The sequence below is a fragment of the Apodemus sylvaticus genome, chromosome 3, assembly GCF_947179515.1.
Source record: "Apodemus sylvaticus chromosome 3, mApoSyl1.1, whole genome shotgun sequence".
NCBI lineage: Eukaryota > Metazoa > Chordata > Mammalia > Rodentia > Muridae > Apodemus > Apodemus sylvaticus.
Genome location: NC_067474.1, coordinates 134061469 through 134073757, shown reverse-complemented (window position 1 = coordinate 134073757; position 12289 = coordinate 134061469). Strand labels below are relative to the sequence as shown.

The following is a 12289-nucleotide window of genomic DNA, read 5'->3' as shown; positions in this document are numbered from 1 at the left end:
TGAAACTCAAACACAGCCTTGGATACATGAGACTTTATCTCAAGAAAATTGATTGGCAGCCTAAATGCATCACTTGGTTTTTTGGATTTTTGTTTGTTTGTTTGTTTGTTTTTGTTGTTGTTTTTTTCGAGACAGGGTTTCTCTTTGTAGCCCTGGATGTCATGGAACTCACTCTGTAGACCAGGCTGGCCTCAACTCAGAAATCTGCCTGCCTCTGCCTCCCAGAGTGCTGGGATTACAGGCATGCACCACCACCGCCCAGCGCATCACTCAGTATATTAGTCAAGAGCAGGGATAATAGGATGACTATCTATCTATAAGTAAAGTGGGTTTATTCGAATGGCTCCTACCCAATCCCCTGTTCCTCACAGGTTCTTCACAGAGCTGAAGAAACAGCAACAAGAGAAACAGGAGCCCCATGTTAAGTAATCCAACAATGGCTGTCTTCCAACAGAAAGTCAAGAATCTGGCTTCTAAGATCTCATTCTGTATGTTTCCTTTCCAAATTCTCAAAAACTAAACTCTACTCAGATGCCAGTTTGTCTTTTAAAATGCAAACAAGACAGAAATACTGCATGCTATTACATTATATTCTAAAGTTACACCTTATGGAGAAAGACCAAGGGAGATTCTGTCTTCAGGTGGGACATCAGGACAATTGACTAATTCTGCCATTCCCCACACAGTGGCGCCAGAGCGCCTCTGCAATATGTCTGCCTTTGCTGTCTTCAGCAGTGTGGTGCAAGGGGATGGGGGAGAGCTCAGCTGTCAGCTCACCATTCAGTGCCTTATTTCCTAGAGAGGAGGTTTTCTGAGATTCCTCCTGGGCTCTCACCGAGGGACAGAGGTGAAGGACACCATGAAAGCACGTTGAGCACATGAATGAAGTCTCTGGTCTGAAGCCAGACAGTGGTGATTGCCCTCCCAAAGCACTGCTCCATTCCGAGTGGAATCCTGCTTTTGCAGGCTGGTCCTGACTGCGATGCTTAATCTCTATAAGCCCAAGTCCTCCTCTGTAGCATGGGAGATTTTCTTCCCGCACAGGAAGACAAATACGAGCTAGGGCGGTTCCAACTGGGTTTTCTTGATATAAACTGTGCAGGTGAGAGAGGGGGTGTGTGTTTGAGGAGCTGGGGAGGCAGCTCGACAGTTCAGGGCACTGGCTCCTGTGCAGAGGAGCTGTTTTGTTTCCAGCCTCACCTCTGTGTGGCCCTCTTCAGAGGTCCCTCTCCCAACTACCAGTGACCCTACTTTGAGAACATTTTTTTTTTTAATGTGAGCTTTTGTATGCAAAATGGAATTTTGGAAAACTCAGGTCTACGTCTGTGAGCTTAATTCCTTCCTAATGCCCAAACACTTTCCAATGGGATCAGCAGGATATAAAGTAAATATGTAAATTTCTCTAGGTTTCTGTTTTGTTTTTAGGGTGAAATGTTCAAAAGTTTATTGTCATAAACTCCACTTACATTCTCTGGGTTGTCAGGCTTCATAAATGAGGCTTTTGTTGTTGTTTTTAACAATTTCCCCCACCCCCAGATTCTTCAATTATCATTTAATTGGATCTCTATTGTAAAGGATGGATAAAAGCAATAATTTAACAACTCTTTAAACTTTGAAAAATTATTTAAAAAAAAAAAGACTTTTAGTTTTTCCAGGCGTGGTGTACATGCCCGAAATCCCAGCGCTTGCTTGGTGTTGCAGTAACCCTGCTACGAGCATGTTGACTTGAATTACACCCCTGAAACACATGTCTGAGGCAGAGACAGCTGCATGCCTTTACCCCACGAAGCAGCTGGGTGATGGGTGTTTGGTTCCTAAGGGACCAGTCCGAACATTCCCTTCAGAAACCTGACTCCAGGCCTGGTACAGCAGCCCCAAGATGAAAACCAAGTACTTGGACTGCCTTCATAGAGCTGCTCTTAGCACCCTGTAGTGTGTGTGTGTGTGTTTTCCTACCTTCCCACCCCTCAACCCTGGCCAGTGGCTCAAATGGGAATAAATGGTCACATATATCGGTGTGTGTACTGGACCCATTCTCAGTAGGGCCTAGAACAACATTAGAGGCAGACATAGGCATATTGGTTTTTTCGACCACCTGCTCATGTAGGAGGGAATATACTTTCTGTGTTTTTTTGAGAGGGAAGAAAGGAGGAAGGAAGGGAGGAGAGAGAGGGTGGAGAGGAAGGAGGAAGAGAGGGAAGGGAGGGAGAACGAAGGAGGGAAAGAAGGGAGCAGGGATGGGCAGAGGGAAGGGTCCGCGAGCCTCCCTGCCTGCCACACAGACACAGCAGTAACAGTGGGAAGTGGCCCCAGTGCACACACTACCTTGTTGCCGCCACAGCTTCTGAAGAGCAAGGTTTTGCACCTTTTAAGGTTTACAGGGACTCAGGTCAGAGTGAGTGCACAGTTGTGCTGTTTTCTGAGCATCTACTATGTGGCAGATGAACTTCACATGTGGTTCTTTCGTACTGACTCCAGTGACAGCAGTAACACCCCTCCTTAAGACAAGAAGACTGCGGCACAGGAAGCCAAGTGACCTGCCCAAAGGTCACCCGACAAGTCCTGACATGGGCGTTTCTTAGTGCTGACTGACCCGGTACACTAGCTTCCCAGTCCTCCAGCAAACCCCACAGGCCTGGCCCTCCGTCCTATTCGGCCTTCTGTAATTTTCTGGCTCTTCCACTCCAGTAAGAACGGCCTCTCGCCCGTCCGTTCCCGCATCCTACCAGGATCCTCTGATCCCTTCCAGGATGCTCCTAGTGCAGTTTCAACCTCAGAAATTGTAACCCGTGAGCCTTAGACACCTGCCAGTTCTCATTTACTGAGTCAGTAGCCCAGGCTGGCCCTAAACTCCCAGTCCTCCTGCCTCAGTCTCCCAAGTTCTGGGACTGCAGGTGTGTGCCCACACCTGGGCTCTCACTCACTTTCACAGCTTAGAGCCAGGCTGTCGCTGTAATCCGTGCCCCGGGAACATGGCTGTCGCTGTAATCCGCGCCCTGGGAACATGGCTGTCCCTGTAATCCGTGCTCCAGGAACATGACTGTCCCTGTAATCCGTGCCCTGGGAACATGCCCCCCCTCCACACTTTGTTGCTTCCGCTTTAGCTGCTGAGCAAACCCTGGTTCTTTTCCTCACAACTCCCCATCTCCTGCCCTCCCTCCAAAGCCAACCAGGGCTGGAGAGCCCTGGCCAGCACTGCTTGGTGTCAGGAGTCTGCTCACCCCCAGTGAAGCCTCACTGCGGCCCAGCTGTCGCCTGGCTTCCATTCCCTGTAGAACTAGACCACACCCTCTCCCCCCAAGCCTCCATCACCTCCCCTCCCACTGTCACCCTGCTTCTTGCTCCCCAAAGACCCTCCACACTGCCTGACCCACCCACCAACTCCTGCATTCTTTCCCCTCGAGAAATGAAAGAGCTGTCCTTATTCCAAAGGCAAAGCCACCATCATTGTCCCCAAGGACACTGGATCCCGTTCCTCCTCCTCTTCCTCGTGTCTGTGTCTGTGTTTGAGACAGGGTCTCACTATGTAGCTTTGGCTAGCCTGGAACTTGATGTGTAGAACAGGTTGATGTCAAACTCACAGGTATCAGCTTGCCTCTGCCTCCTGTGTGCTGGGATTTAAGGGCATGCTACACCATAGCCAGCTTTTTTTTTTTTTTAAAGACCTATTTTAACTATGTGTGTGTGTGTGTGTGTGTGTGTGTGAGACTTTGTGTAGGTGTGTGTGTGAGAGTGTGGTAGCCAAAGAGGCCAGAGAATGATGGGTGCCCTGGAGCCGGAGTTTCAGGTGGTTGTGAACTGGGAGCTAGGAACCTAGCCTGGCCCTCCGCAAGAGCAGCCCGCGCTCCTAACCGCTGAGCCACTCCTCCAGTCCCGCCTACTCCACGCCTTGTTCCACTTTCTGTGAGTAGGCATCCCCTCTAAAGCAAGAACAAATGAACATTTTTGTATTTTATTATTTTTAGGGAAGACACACAGTTTTACAAGAAACAATGATTTTTTCGCAAACAATAGAAAAAAGGTCTTTTTGAAAAATCCACTGTCCTAGGTGAAAAGTCTACCCAGCAAGCCCTGGGGCAGTTCTGAGAGTAGAAACCAGTATGGTGGAAGTTACCTATGGGAGTTCAGTGCAGAGGTCTCCACAAGTCCTGATTAGTTCCGTGAGGCTCCCGTGGGCCGGCTCAGCTAATGTGGGAATGGGCTCACAGACAAAGGCGCCAGTCCCCCTGACTGGGATGTGGCTGGCTCACTCCCCAGGCGGCTGCATCTGCTTACAGAACTCATCAAACTGCTGCTGCTCCAGCTCCGTCATAACTCTGTTGAGAGCGTAGATCTGAATGGAGAAACAGATACATTAGCAGGGGAAGCACTGTAGCAATGCTGACTGTATCAGGAGCGGCCTGGTGGGCAGGGACCACGACAGGATGGCAACTTCCACCCGGGGACTGAGGAGAGCATAGTGAGGCACGGGCTTGGTCTTCATGGATGGTACTTGACAGCTATGAGGCAACAGCATCAGTTCTGGGAGCTTCAAGTGTGTTAACATGGCAGACTCACAGGGGAGCTGGGGAGCTCAGAGAGACAGGCATGTCTGGGCCTCAGAGCCACTCCAGGGAGTCTGGCATTTCACCTGCAGCTCTAGAGAGCAGCAGACATTGGTATGCAGGGACACCCTGACTATCTGTGCTTTGGAAAGGATGTCTGGAGGCCAGTGGTGGTGGTGGTGGACAGACGGAAGGATTATCAGCTACTTAGGAAGCATTTGCAGAAATGTCCAGGGAGGAGCAGTGGGAGCACGACCTGGCACAGGCCATGCACTGGGAAGAAAGCACTCTGACCTTCAATGTGCCATGACACACACATAAATATAGTAAGGAAAAATGTCCAGGAATGGAGAACCAGTCACAGAATATACGTCCACTGCCAATTTAAGAAATAGAACTTGGGCCAGGCAGTGGTAGCATATGCCTTTAATCCCAGCACTTGGGAGGCAGAGGCAGGCGGATTTCTGAGTTCAAGGCCAGCCTGGTCTACAGAGTGAGTTCCAGGACAGCCAGGGCTACATAGAGAAACCTTGTCTTGGGGGAAAAAAAAAGAAATAGAACTTGGGGCTCAGTGGTTAAGAGCACTTGTTGCTCTTGCAGAGAATCTCAGTTTGGTCCCAGCACCCACATGGTGGCTCATAACTAACTGTCTTTAACGTCAGTTCCAGGGGATACTATACACTCTGCCGGCCTCTATGGGCACCACGCACTCACACGCTGCACAGACATGCACACAGGCAAAACACTCATAACAATAAAGCTATCTGAGAGGCACTTGGTAGGTGGACCTCTGTGAGTCTGAGGCCACTTTGAATGGAGAGGGAGGGACAGGGAGGGAGAGGGAGGGGAGGGACAGGGAGGGAGAGGGAGGGGGAGGGGAAGAACAAACATACTGACAAGTTGAGCATAGCCACATAATAGAGCCCCTGTCTCAACAAAACAAAAATCCTGAAAGGCAGAAGGATAGAACTTGGGGCCAGAGAGAGAGATGGCTCAGCAGTCAGGAGTGCTGCTGCTCTTAAAGTGGGCTGGGGTTTAGTTCCTAGCACCTGCGCCCCAGGGATACACACGTAAATACACATAAATAACAGTTAAAAACAAAAAAGAATCTTAAAGAAAAAAAAAAGGCTGGATGTGGCGACTCACACCTTTAATCACAGTACTCAGGAGGCAGAGGCAGAGGCAGAGGCAGACAGATCTCTATGAGTTCAAAGCCAGCTTGGTCTACATAAAGTGTTCTAGACCAGCCAGGGTTATGTAGAGAGATCTTGTCTCAAAACAAACTAAAATGAACTTGAAGCCAGATATAGTGGCTAAAAATCCAGAAATATGCAAAATGAAGGGACTTTGTGTTATCCTATGAAATACTACTCAGGAGTACACACTGCAGAGGTAGTGAGTTCATATAGAACACCAATGGGATGATTAGCATAAAATTTAAGTAGTCAGGTGGACACACACATCACCAGAGGTGGTACTGGGGCTTGTAGGTTACTGGTCTATTTCCTTCTCCCCCACTCCTCTTTCCTTCCTTCTTCCTTTGTTTTTTTGTTTTTTGTTTTTTTTTTCTGAAACAAGGCCTCACTATGATACTCAGGCTGGTCTTGAACTCATGTACTCATCGATCTGCCTCAGTCTCCCAAATGCTGGGACTACAGGTTTGTGCCACTGGGCTTGCCTTCAAGTTGAGTTTCTTAGGCTGAGTGTTAGATATGAAGGTGTTTCCTCTTCTTTTTTTAAAGATTTACTTATTTTATGCATATGAGTACACTGTAGCCGTCTTCAGACATACCAGAAGAGGGCACTGAATCTCATTACAGATGGCTGTGAGCCACCATGTGGTTGTTGGGAATTGAACTCAGGACCTCTGGAAGAGCAGTCAGTGCTCTTAACCACTGAGCCATCTCTCCAGCCCTATTCTTCTTTAAACCATACATGATTACATTTATACTTTCTAATATATCTAAAAAGGATAAATGCCCACCCTCCACTTGTTATGTTTGATAACATAACATGCCAGCCTTTGTGATCTGTATGTTACTTTCTGTTCTGGGACTGACAGAGATATTACGTAGCATTCTAGATCTAGAGATCTCCCAGTCAAAGAGGCATGACTGTAGGAGAGAAGGGAGAGTAAGCAGGGCAAGACAAGTTTTAAGATGTCCAGGTATCTTTGGCAAGGAGTGAGACTTTGGGTCTGCAAGTCTTAGGGTCACAGCGGTGCTATGATAAGCACAGATAAGCTACTTCAACTCCAAACGAGCCGCCAAGCCCATGCATGCCTCTCAGCTCTCCTTCACGGCTAGCTTTCTGGAGAGACAGTATCTTGATCCCTTCCTTCCTTCCTTCCTGAGGAGGTGCTGGCACATTCCTAGGGAAGATTCCATTCCATTCCAGGGACTACAGACAAGACAGCAAGACAGCTGTGGGGTGTGGCTCAGAGCACAGGCGAATACAGGCTCTGGGTTCAAGCCCCAACACCACAGAAACAAAACCAAGGGGTCACAAAGAAAGAAGCAGGGCTCTGACCACAGGCCTGCCCTCAGGAACAGCCGGACTGTGGTTACAGCATTTATTCTGGAAGGGTTCACCGAGGGTACGGGAGAGACAGTTGACACCTGCCTTGGTATTTGCTCACACATGTGCAGGCCCGCCTCAGGCTGACGTGAGGAGCTACAGGTGGCAGCTGCTGCCAGCATGGACATCCAGTCTGACACCCAGCAAACAAATACGGACACAACCAGCTGGTCCTTCTAAGTCCACATGGTAAAAGCACATCGGCCGGCTGCTTGGAAGCATGGTGACTCTAGGTCATGATCATGGCTGGCTATTAAACGGCTGCAGCGTGCCAGGCACTCTGGTAAGTGCTTTACCTATGTAATTTCTATTTCACCTCCTTGTAACACTGAGAGGTAGATCCTACCACCCTCATTTTACCAAAGAGGCGTCGAGGAGGCGATGTTCACAAGCGAGCGTCCTTTCCCAGTTCACATGGGAAGGAGTCATGGAAGCCAGACGAGCAGGTGCTGGCAAGGACAGGAACGAGGCCCTCCTAGTGTGCACACAACAGTGTCTAGCTTCCAGTGTGCACACAACAGTTTGGGGTGGGGCTGTTTCATGCAGCAGCCTTCTAAACCTGGCACTGCCTGCTAAAGCCCATAGCAGTTCAATCCCCGGCTTAGTCTGGGTAAGGGAACGAACGGCACATTTGTTCCCAGAAGACTTTGGAAATTACTGTGATGACTGGAATGCATGCTCTACGAAGGCAGGGCTGTTCTCTGGCTTGGCAAGTCATGAGTCCATAAGTGTCTGGTGACCCACAACAGCAGCAGGGTATTAATAAATGGATCCAATAAACAAAGTTTGACAATCTTAACTGTCAGACCAAAAGGAACAGGACGTGTCTCACACTGTCAACAGAAGTGCAAGCTTGAAGAATCCTCTGAAAGCCATTTGGCAATGTCTAGGAGAATTGACTGGCACTGGGAAGGCCTCCAGTCGACTACCTGACAGGAATCCTAGCACAGGTGCCAAGGAAGCATCTGAAAAGGTTTCTCCACCACGAATGCTTGTAAAAAGCAGAACTAAGTAATGACAACACCCATCGCAGGAGGAATGGGTAGGCATCCCAAACAAGGTGGCCCGGGGGCTGGAGAGGCCTCTGTGACTCAGAGCCCTTGCTCCTCTCCCGGAGGACCCCAGTTCCACACTCAGCACCTATGCCAGGTGGCTTATAACCACCTGTAACTCCAGCTCCAGGCTTCCGATGTGCTCGCACGACCTCATGGTCACACATCACTACACACATAATGAAAAATACATCTTTTAAAAATAGGTTTATAATGAAGACCCTGTAAAGAACAAAGAAAACAGATTCTTAAGGGTAACACAACTATCTCTAAAATGCTGTGCAAACAAAACATACAGGCACCGGTAATGCACTCGCCTGTTTGAAAATTCAGTAAACAAAGGGCTTAGCTAGAGAGAGGGAGAACCAGTGTAAGACAAGAGACAGTTAAAGGAGCCGTCACATTTATATGCGGCTTTATTTATCTTAAGAAAATTCTAGGAAAATGCGACAATGCTACTAGCCACTACCAGTCTGAGAAGCTGAATGCCAAGTGTTTCCTGTACTTTAAATTTTCTCAAAAACACACACAACAAAGAGGCAGAAAAGACCAGCAAATGTTTTCCTAATAGTAAATAGGCAATAAATCTGGACGTGGGCCATTAGCAAAGCAGACATTTTAAAGCTTTTTCTTTTTAAATGACTGTAAGTGCTGAGAGAACAAAGGAGCACTGGTGGGCGCAAAGCTCGGGCCTTACACAGAACGAGCAGCGTAAAAACCTGCTGCTGCTGCTGTTCTTGGTGGTGGTAGTGTGTGCGCCTTAGCAAGTGTGGAGGTCAGTTTTATGTAGACCTTCTGTTCTTCCACCTATGTGTGGGTTCTGAGGAACAGACTCAGGCTGCCAAGCTTCTCCAGTGAGGACTTTTACCATCCCGCCCACCAACTAGCTACTCTCTGCACCAAATGCACATGCGTACCGGGTCAAAGGTCACACTGTCACTTCATGCCTCCCCCTCCATTCATTTGTTCATATTCTCCTCCCACTCTGACCCCCCTCTCACCCACAGCTGCCTTTTCTCTTTTCATTCATTCCTCAGATCTCTAACACAAAAGCTCCGTGCCAGGAGTCAACTGGGGACCCGGTACAGGTTGGCATTCTGACATTAACTTGATGTGTGACTCTGGGCTTCCACTTTGCCATTTGGAACCTGGTTGGACACTATCTCTCGAGGGACCAATGCCTGGGGACAAGCAGGGACCTCCTAAAGTTTTCTCTGCTGCTTTTTTCTTCCAGCACCTTTCCCAGGTAACTCAGGCATCCAGAGCTCCCTCTTTAGTCTCACCTCTGCTCTTTGTCTTTGCTTCAGCTCCTGCTGGGCAGATTTCTGTTTAGCCTTCTCCACTCTGAAGGCAGGTTCTTTAACTTTGGATTTTTCTTTCCGGGCAGGTGGATCCATGGTTTGGTTTCTGAATGCTTCTTGGTCAGCTCTGACCTGATGGTACAAAAAGAGAACCGCTTGCTAGTCTTTCTCCCAACTCCCTAGCTTGGCAGGTGAGGCAGGGAGCCCTGGAGTCCCACTGCCAGCACCTTGCTGTGCGGTCCTAGTCGAGTCTCACTTCTGAGTCTCAGTTTCCCGCACAATGGGACAGCAGTCATTTTCTGGTCTTTTCCCTATCAACCCCGGGTGAGCAGCAGATGGGAAGGCCCGAGAAAGCAGCTCCAACCCGGGGGCGTACGGTAGGGCCGGGTCTCAGAGGCCGAGGGGCAAGCCACTCGGTCCGCGGCAGCCCCCTCTGCCAGCCCCGCCCGCCCGCCCGGCCCCTCCGCAGCAAGATGGCGGCTCGGGGGTCCGCGCGCTTCCTTACCCGGCCTCGGGCTCCCGGCCTCCGCCACGTCGTAGACAAGCCCCCACGCGGGGTTCACCCTGGCCTCCCCCTTCCGCGGGACCGCAGCGCCCAGCCCGCTGCCCTTGGACTGGGCGGGCCACGCCGGGGAGGGCGGGGCCGCGGCCTGAGGTGTCCCTCCCGCAGAAGCCACTGCGCGCGCGCAGCGAGGACACCTGGGCGTGGCCGGACCTGAGGGGCGGGATCGGAGGCGGGTAGGGCGGGGCTGCTATTGGAGGGCGGGGCCGGGAGCAGGGACATTCTTACAAGTAACCAAAGCTTTTCCTGGCTTCTAGTTTCTGGGACAACTGCGAGGCTTTGAAAGGCAAAATCTGATTCCTGCGGTTGAAATGGGCTAACACTGGAATTCTTAGCATCAAGTTTTAAATCAAGAAAGTCAGGATTGCTGACTGCTTCCTTCCTGATTTGTAGATCTATAAGGAGGATCAAATGGGATCCTATTTGGCACAGTGCTTTGAAAGCTTTGAAAAAAAATGATCTGTCTATCTATCTATCTATCTATCTATCTATCTATCTATCTATCTATCTATCTATCTATCTATCTATCTATCAATACAGGGCCCCTAGCCCGTCCTGGTGGTGCATGCCTTTAATCCTAGCACTGAGAAGGAGGAGGCACAAGGTTTTCTGTGAGTTGGAGACTAGCCTGGTCTACAAAATGAGTTCCAGGCCAGCCAAAACTACACAGTGAGACCATGTCTCAACAAAACAAAACAAAACAAAACAAAACAAAACAAAACAAAACAAAACAAAACAAAACAAATTCAGGGCCCCAAGCATGTGCTAGCAAGCCCTCTGTTACTGAACTATACCCTCAGCCTGACAGAAATTGTATTAGTTAGGTTTTCCATTGCTGTGAAAATACACCATAACCAACTCTTATAAAGGACAGCATTTAATTGGGGCTGGCTTACTGGTTCTGAGGTTCAGTTTATTATCACCTCGGCAGGAGCATGGCAGTGTGCAGGCAGACATGGTGCTGGAGGTCAGAAGAGGAAACCGAATTCCCTGGAACTGAAGTTAAAGACAGCTGTGAGGTGCCATGTGGGTGCTGGAACCAAACCTGGATCCTCTGCAAGAGCAACAAGTGCTCTTAACCATTTCTCTACATCTTGTTCTGAAGGCAAACAGGAAAAAACCTATCTCCCACATGGCTAGAAGAGTCTCAAAGCCAACCACACAGTGACACACTTCGTTCAACAAGGCCACACCTCTTTGTAGTGCCACTCCTTGAGCCAAGCATGTTCAAACCACCACAGGAATCAGAAGTGTATTCAGACAACACACACACTCACACTCACACACACACACACACACACGCACGCACACGGGGTGGGAGGTGGAAGGAGAGGGAGAAGGAGGGGGAGAATCAACAGGGTATACATTAAAATTTCTAGCTGTCATTTCATTTGTTATATTAGCAAGAACTATCTGAAGGAGAAGGAGGAAGAACCAGATCAACGACAATGGCTGCTTCCCCCTGGGGCTTCCTATATTCTAGGCAATACTCGGAGAGCGTTGCGTTATTAAGTTCCCTATTTCTCAGAAAGATGTGTACCAATATGATTTCTAAGCAGGAACAGGCATGGGAAAGTTAAGTGTCCAAAGTTACCCAACTAGTAAGTGCAAAACAAGCATTTAGACAGGGTTCAGAAGACATTGGCCTCTGGAGACACACTCAGACCTGCTTTTTCATCCCTCTGTCACTTGTAATCCTAGCACTCCAAAGGGAGAGGCAAATGTGTCCCTGTGTGCCTGGCCTACCTAGCAAATTCCAGACCTGCCAGGGTCCCATCCAATGGGAAGCCTGCATGGACACTGAGGTGCTTTCAGTCTGAGTTGTTATATTCTTGTCAGAGGCCAATTCTGCACTAGATCTCAAAAACCTTAAAAATGGGCATAATCACGACTGTGCACACATGTGCACGCACACACATTACTACATGCTTCCATTTTTATGAGGTATCAAAATTAGTCAAATTCTTAAAAAACATAAGGGGCTTGGGGGAAGGAGAAAGGAGAGTTATTGTTCAATGGATATAGCGTTCATTTTTTTAAAAAAGATTATTTATTTTACATATATGAGTATACACTGGAGTTATCTTCAGACACACCAGAAGAGGGCATCAGACCCCATTACAGATGGTTGTGAGCCACCATGTAGTTGCCGGGAACTGAACTCAGGATCTCTGGGAGAGCGAGCAGTCAATGCTCTTACCCGCTGAGCCATCTCTCCAGCCCTCATTTTGCAAGAAAAAATTTCTAGAGATT

General features: G+C 48.9%; 1 protein-coding gene across 2 annotated transcripts; it reads right to left on the bottom strand.

Moving 5' to 3' along the window:
• Nucleotides 1-3938: 3938 nt before the first annotated feature.
• Nucleotides 3939-10125, bottom strand: Svbp (small vasohibin binding protein). 2 transcript variants are annotated; one of them, XM_052177191.1, is made up of 3 exons: nt 9980-10125; nt 9457-9606; nt 3939-4333 (listed from the first exon to the last, which is right to left on the bottom strand). In XM_052177191.1, the coding sequence occupies exons 2-3, from the start codon at nt 9568-9570 to the stop codon at nt 4247-4249; spliced, it is 201 nt and encodes a 66-aa protein (XP_052033151.1). In that variant the 5' UTR covers nt 9571-9606; nt 9980-10125; the 3' UTR covers nt 3939-4246. The 2 variants fall into 2 exon arrangements, with proteins under 2 accessions (XP_052033151.1, XP_052033150.1); XM_052177190.1 differs by lacking the exon at nt 9980-10125 and adding an exon at nt 9702-9867.
• Nucleotides 10126-12289: the final 2164 nt, after the last annotated feature.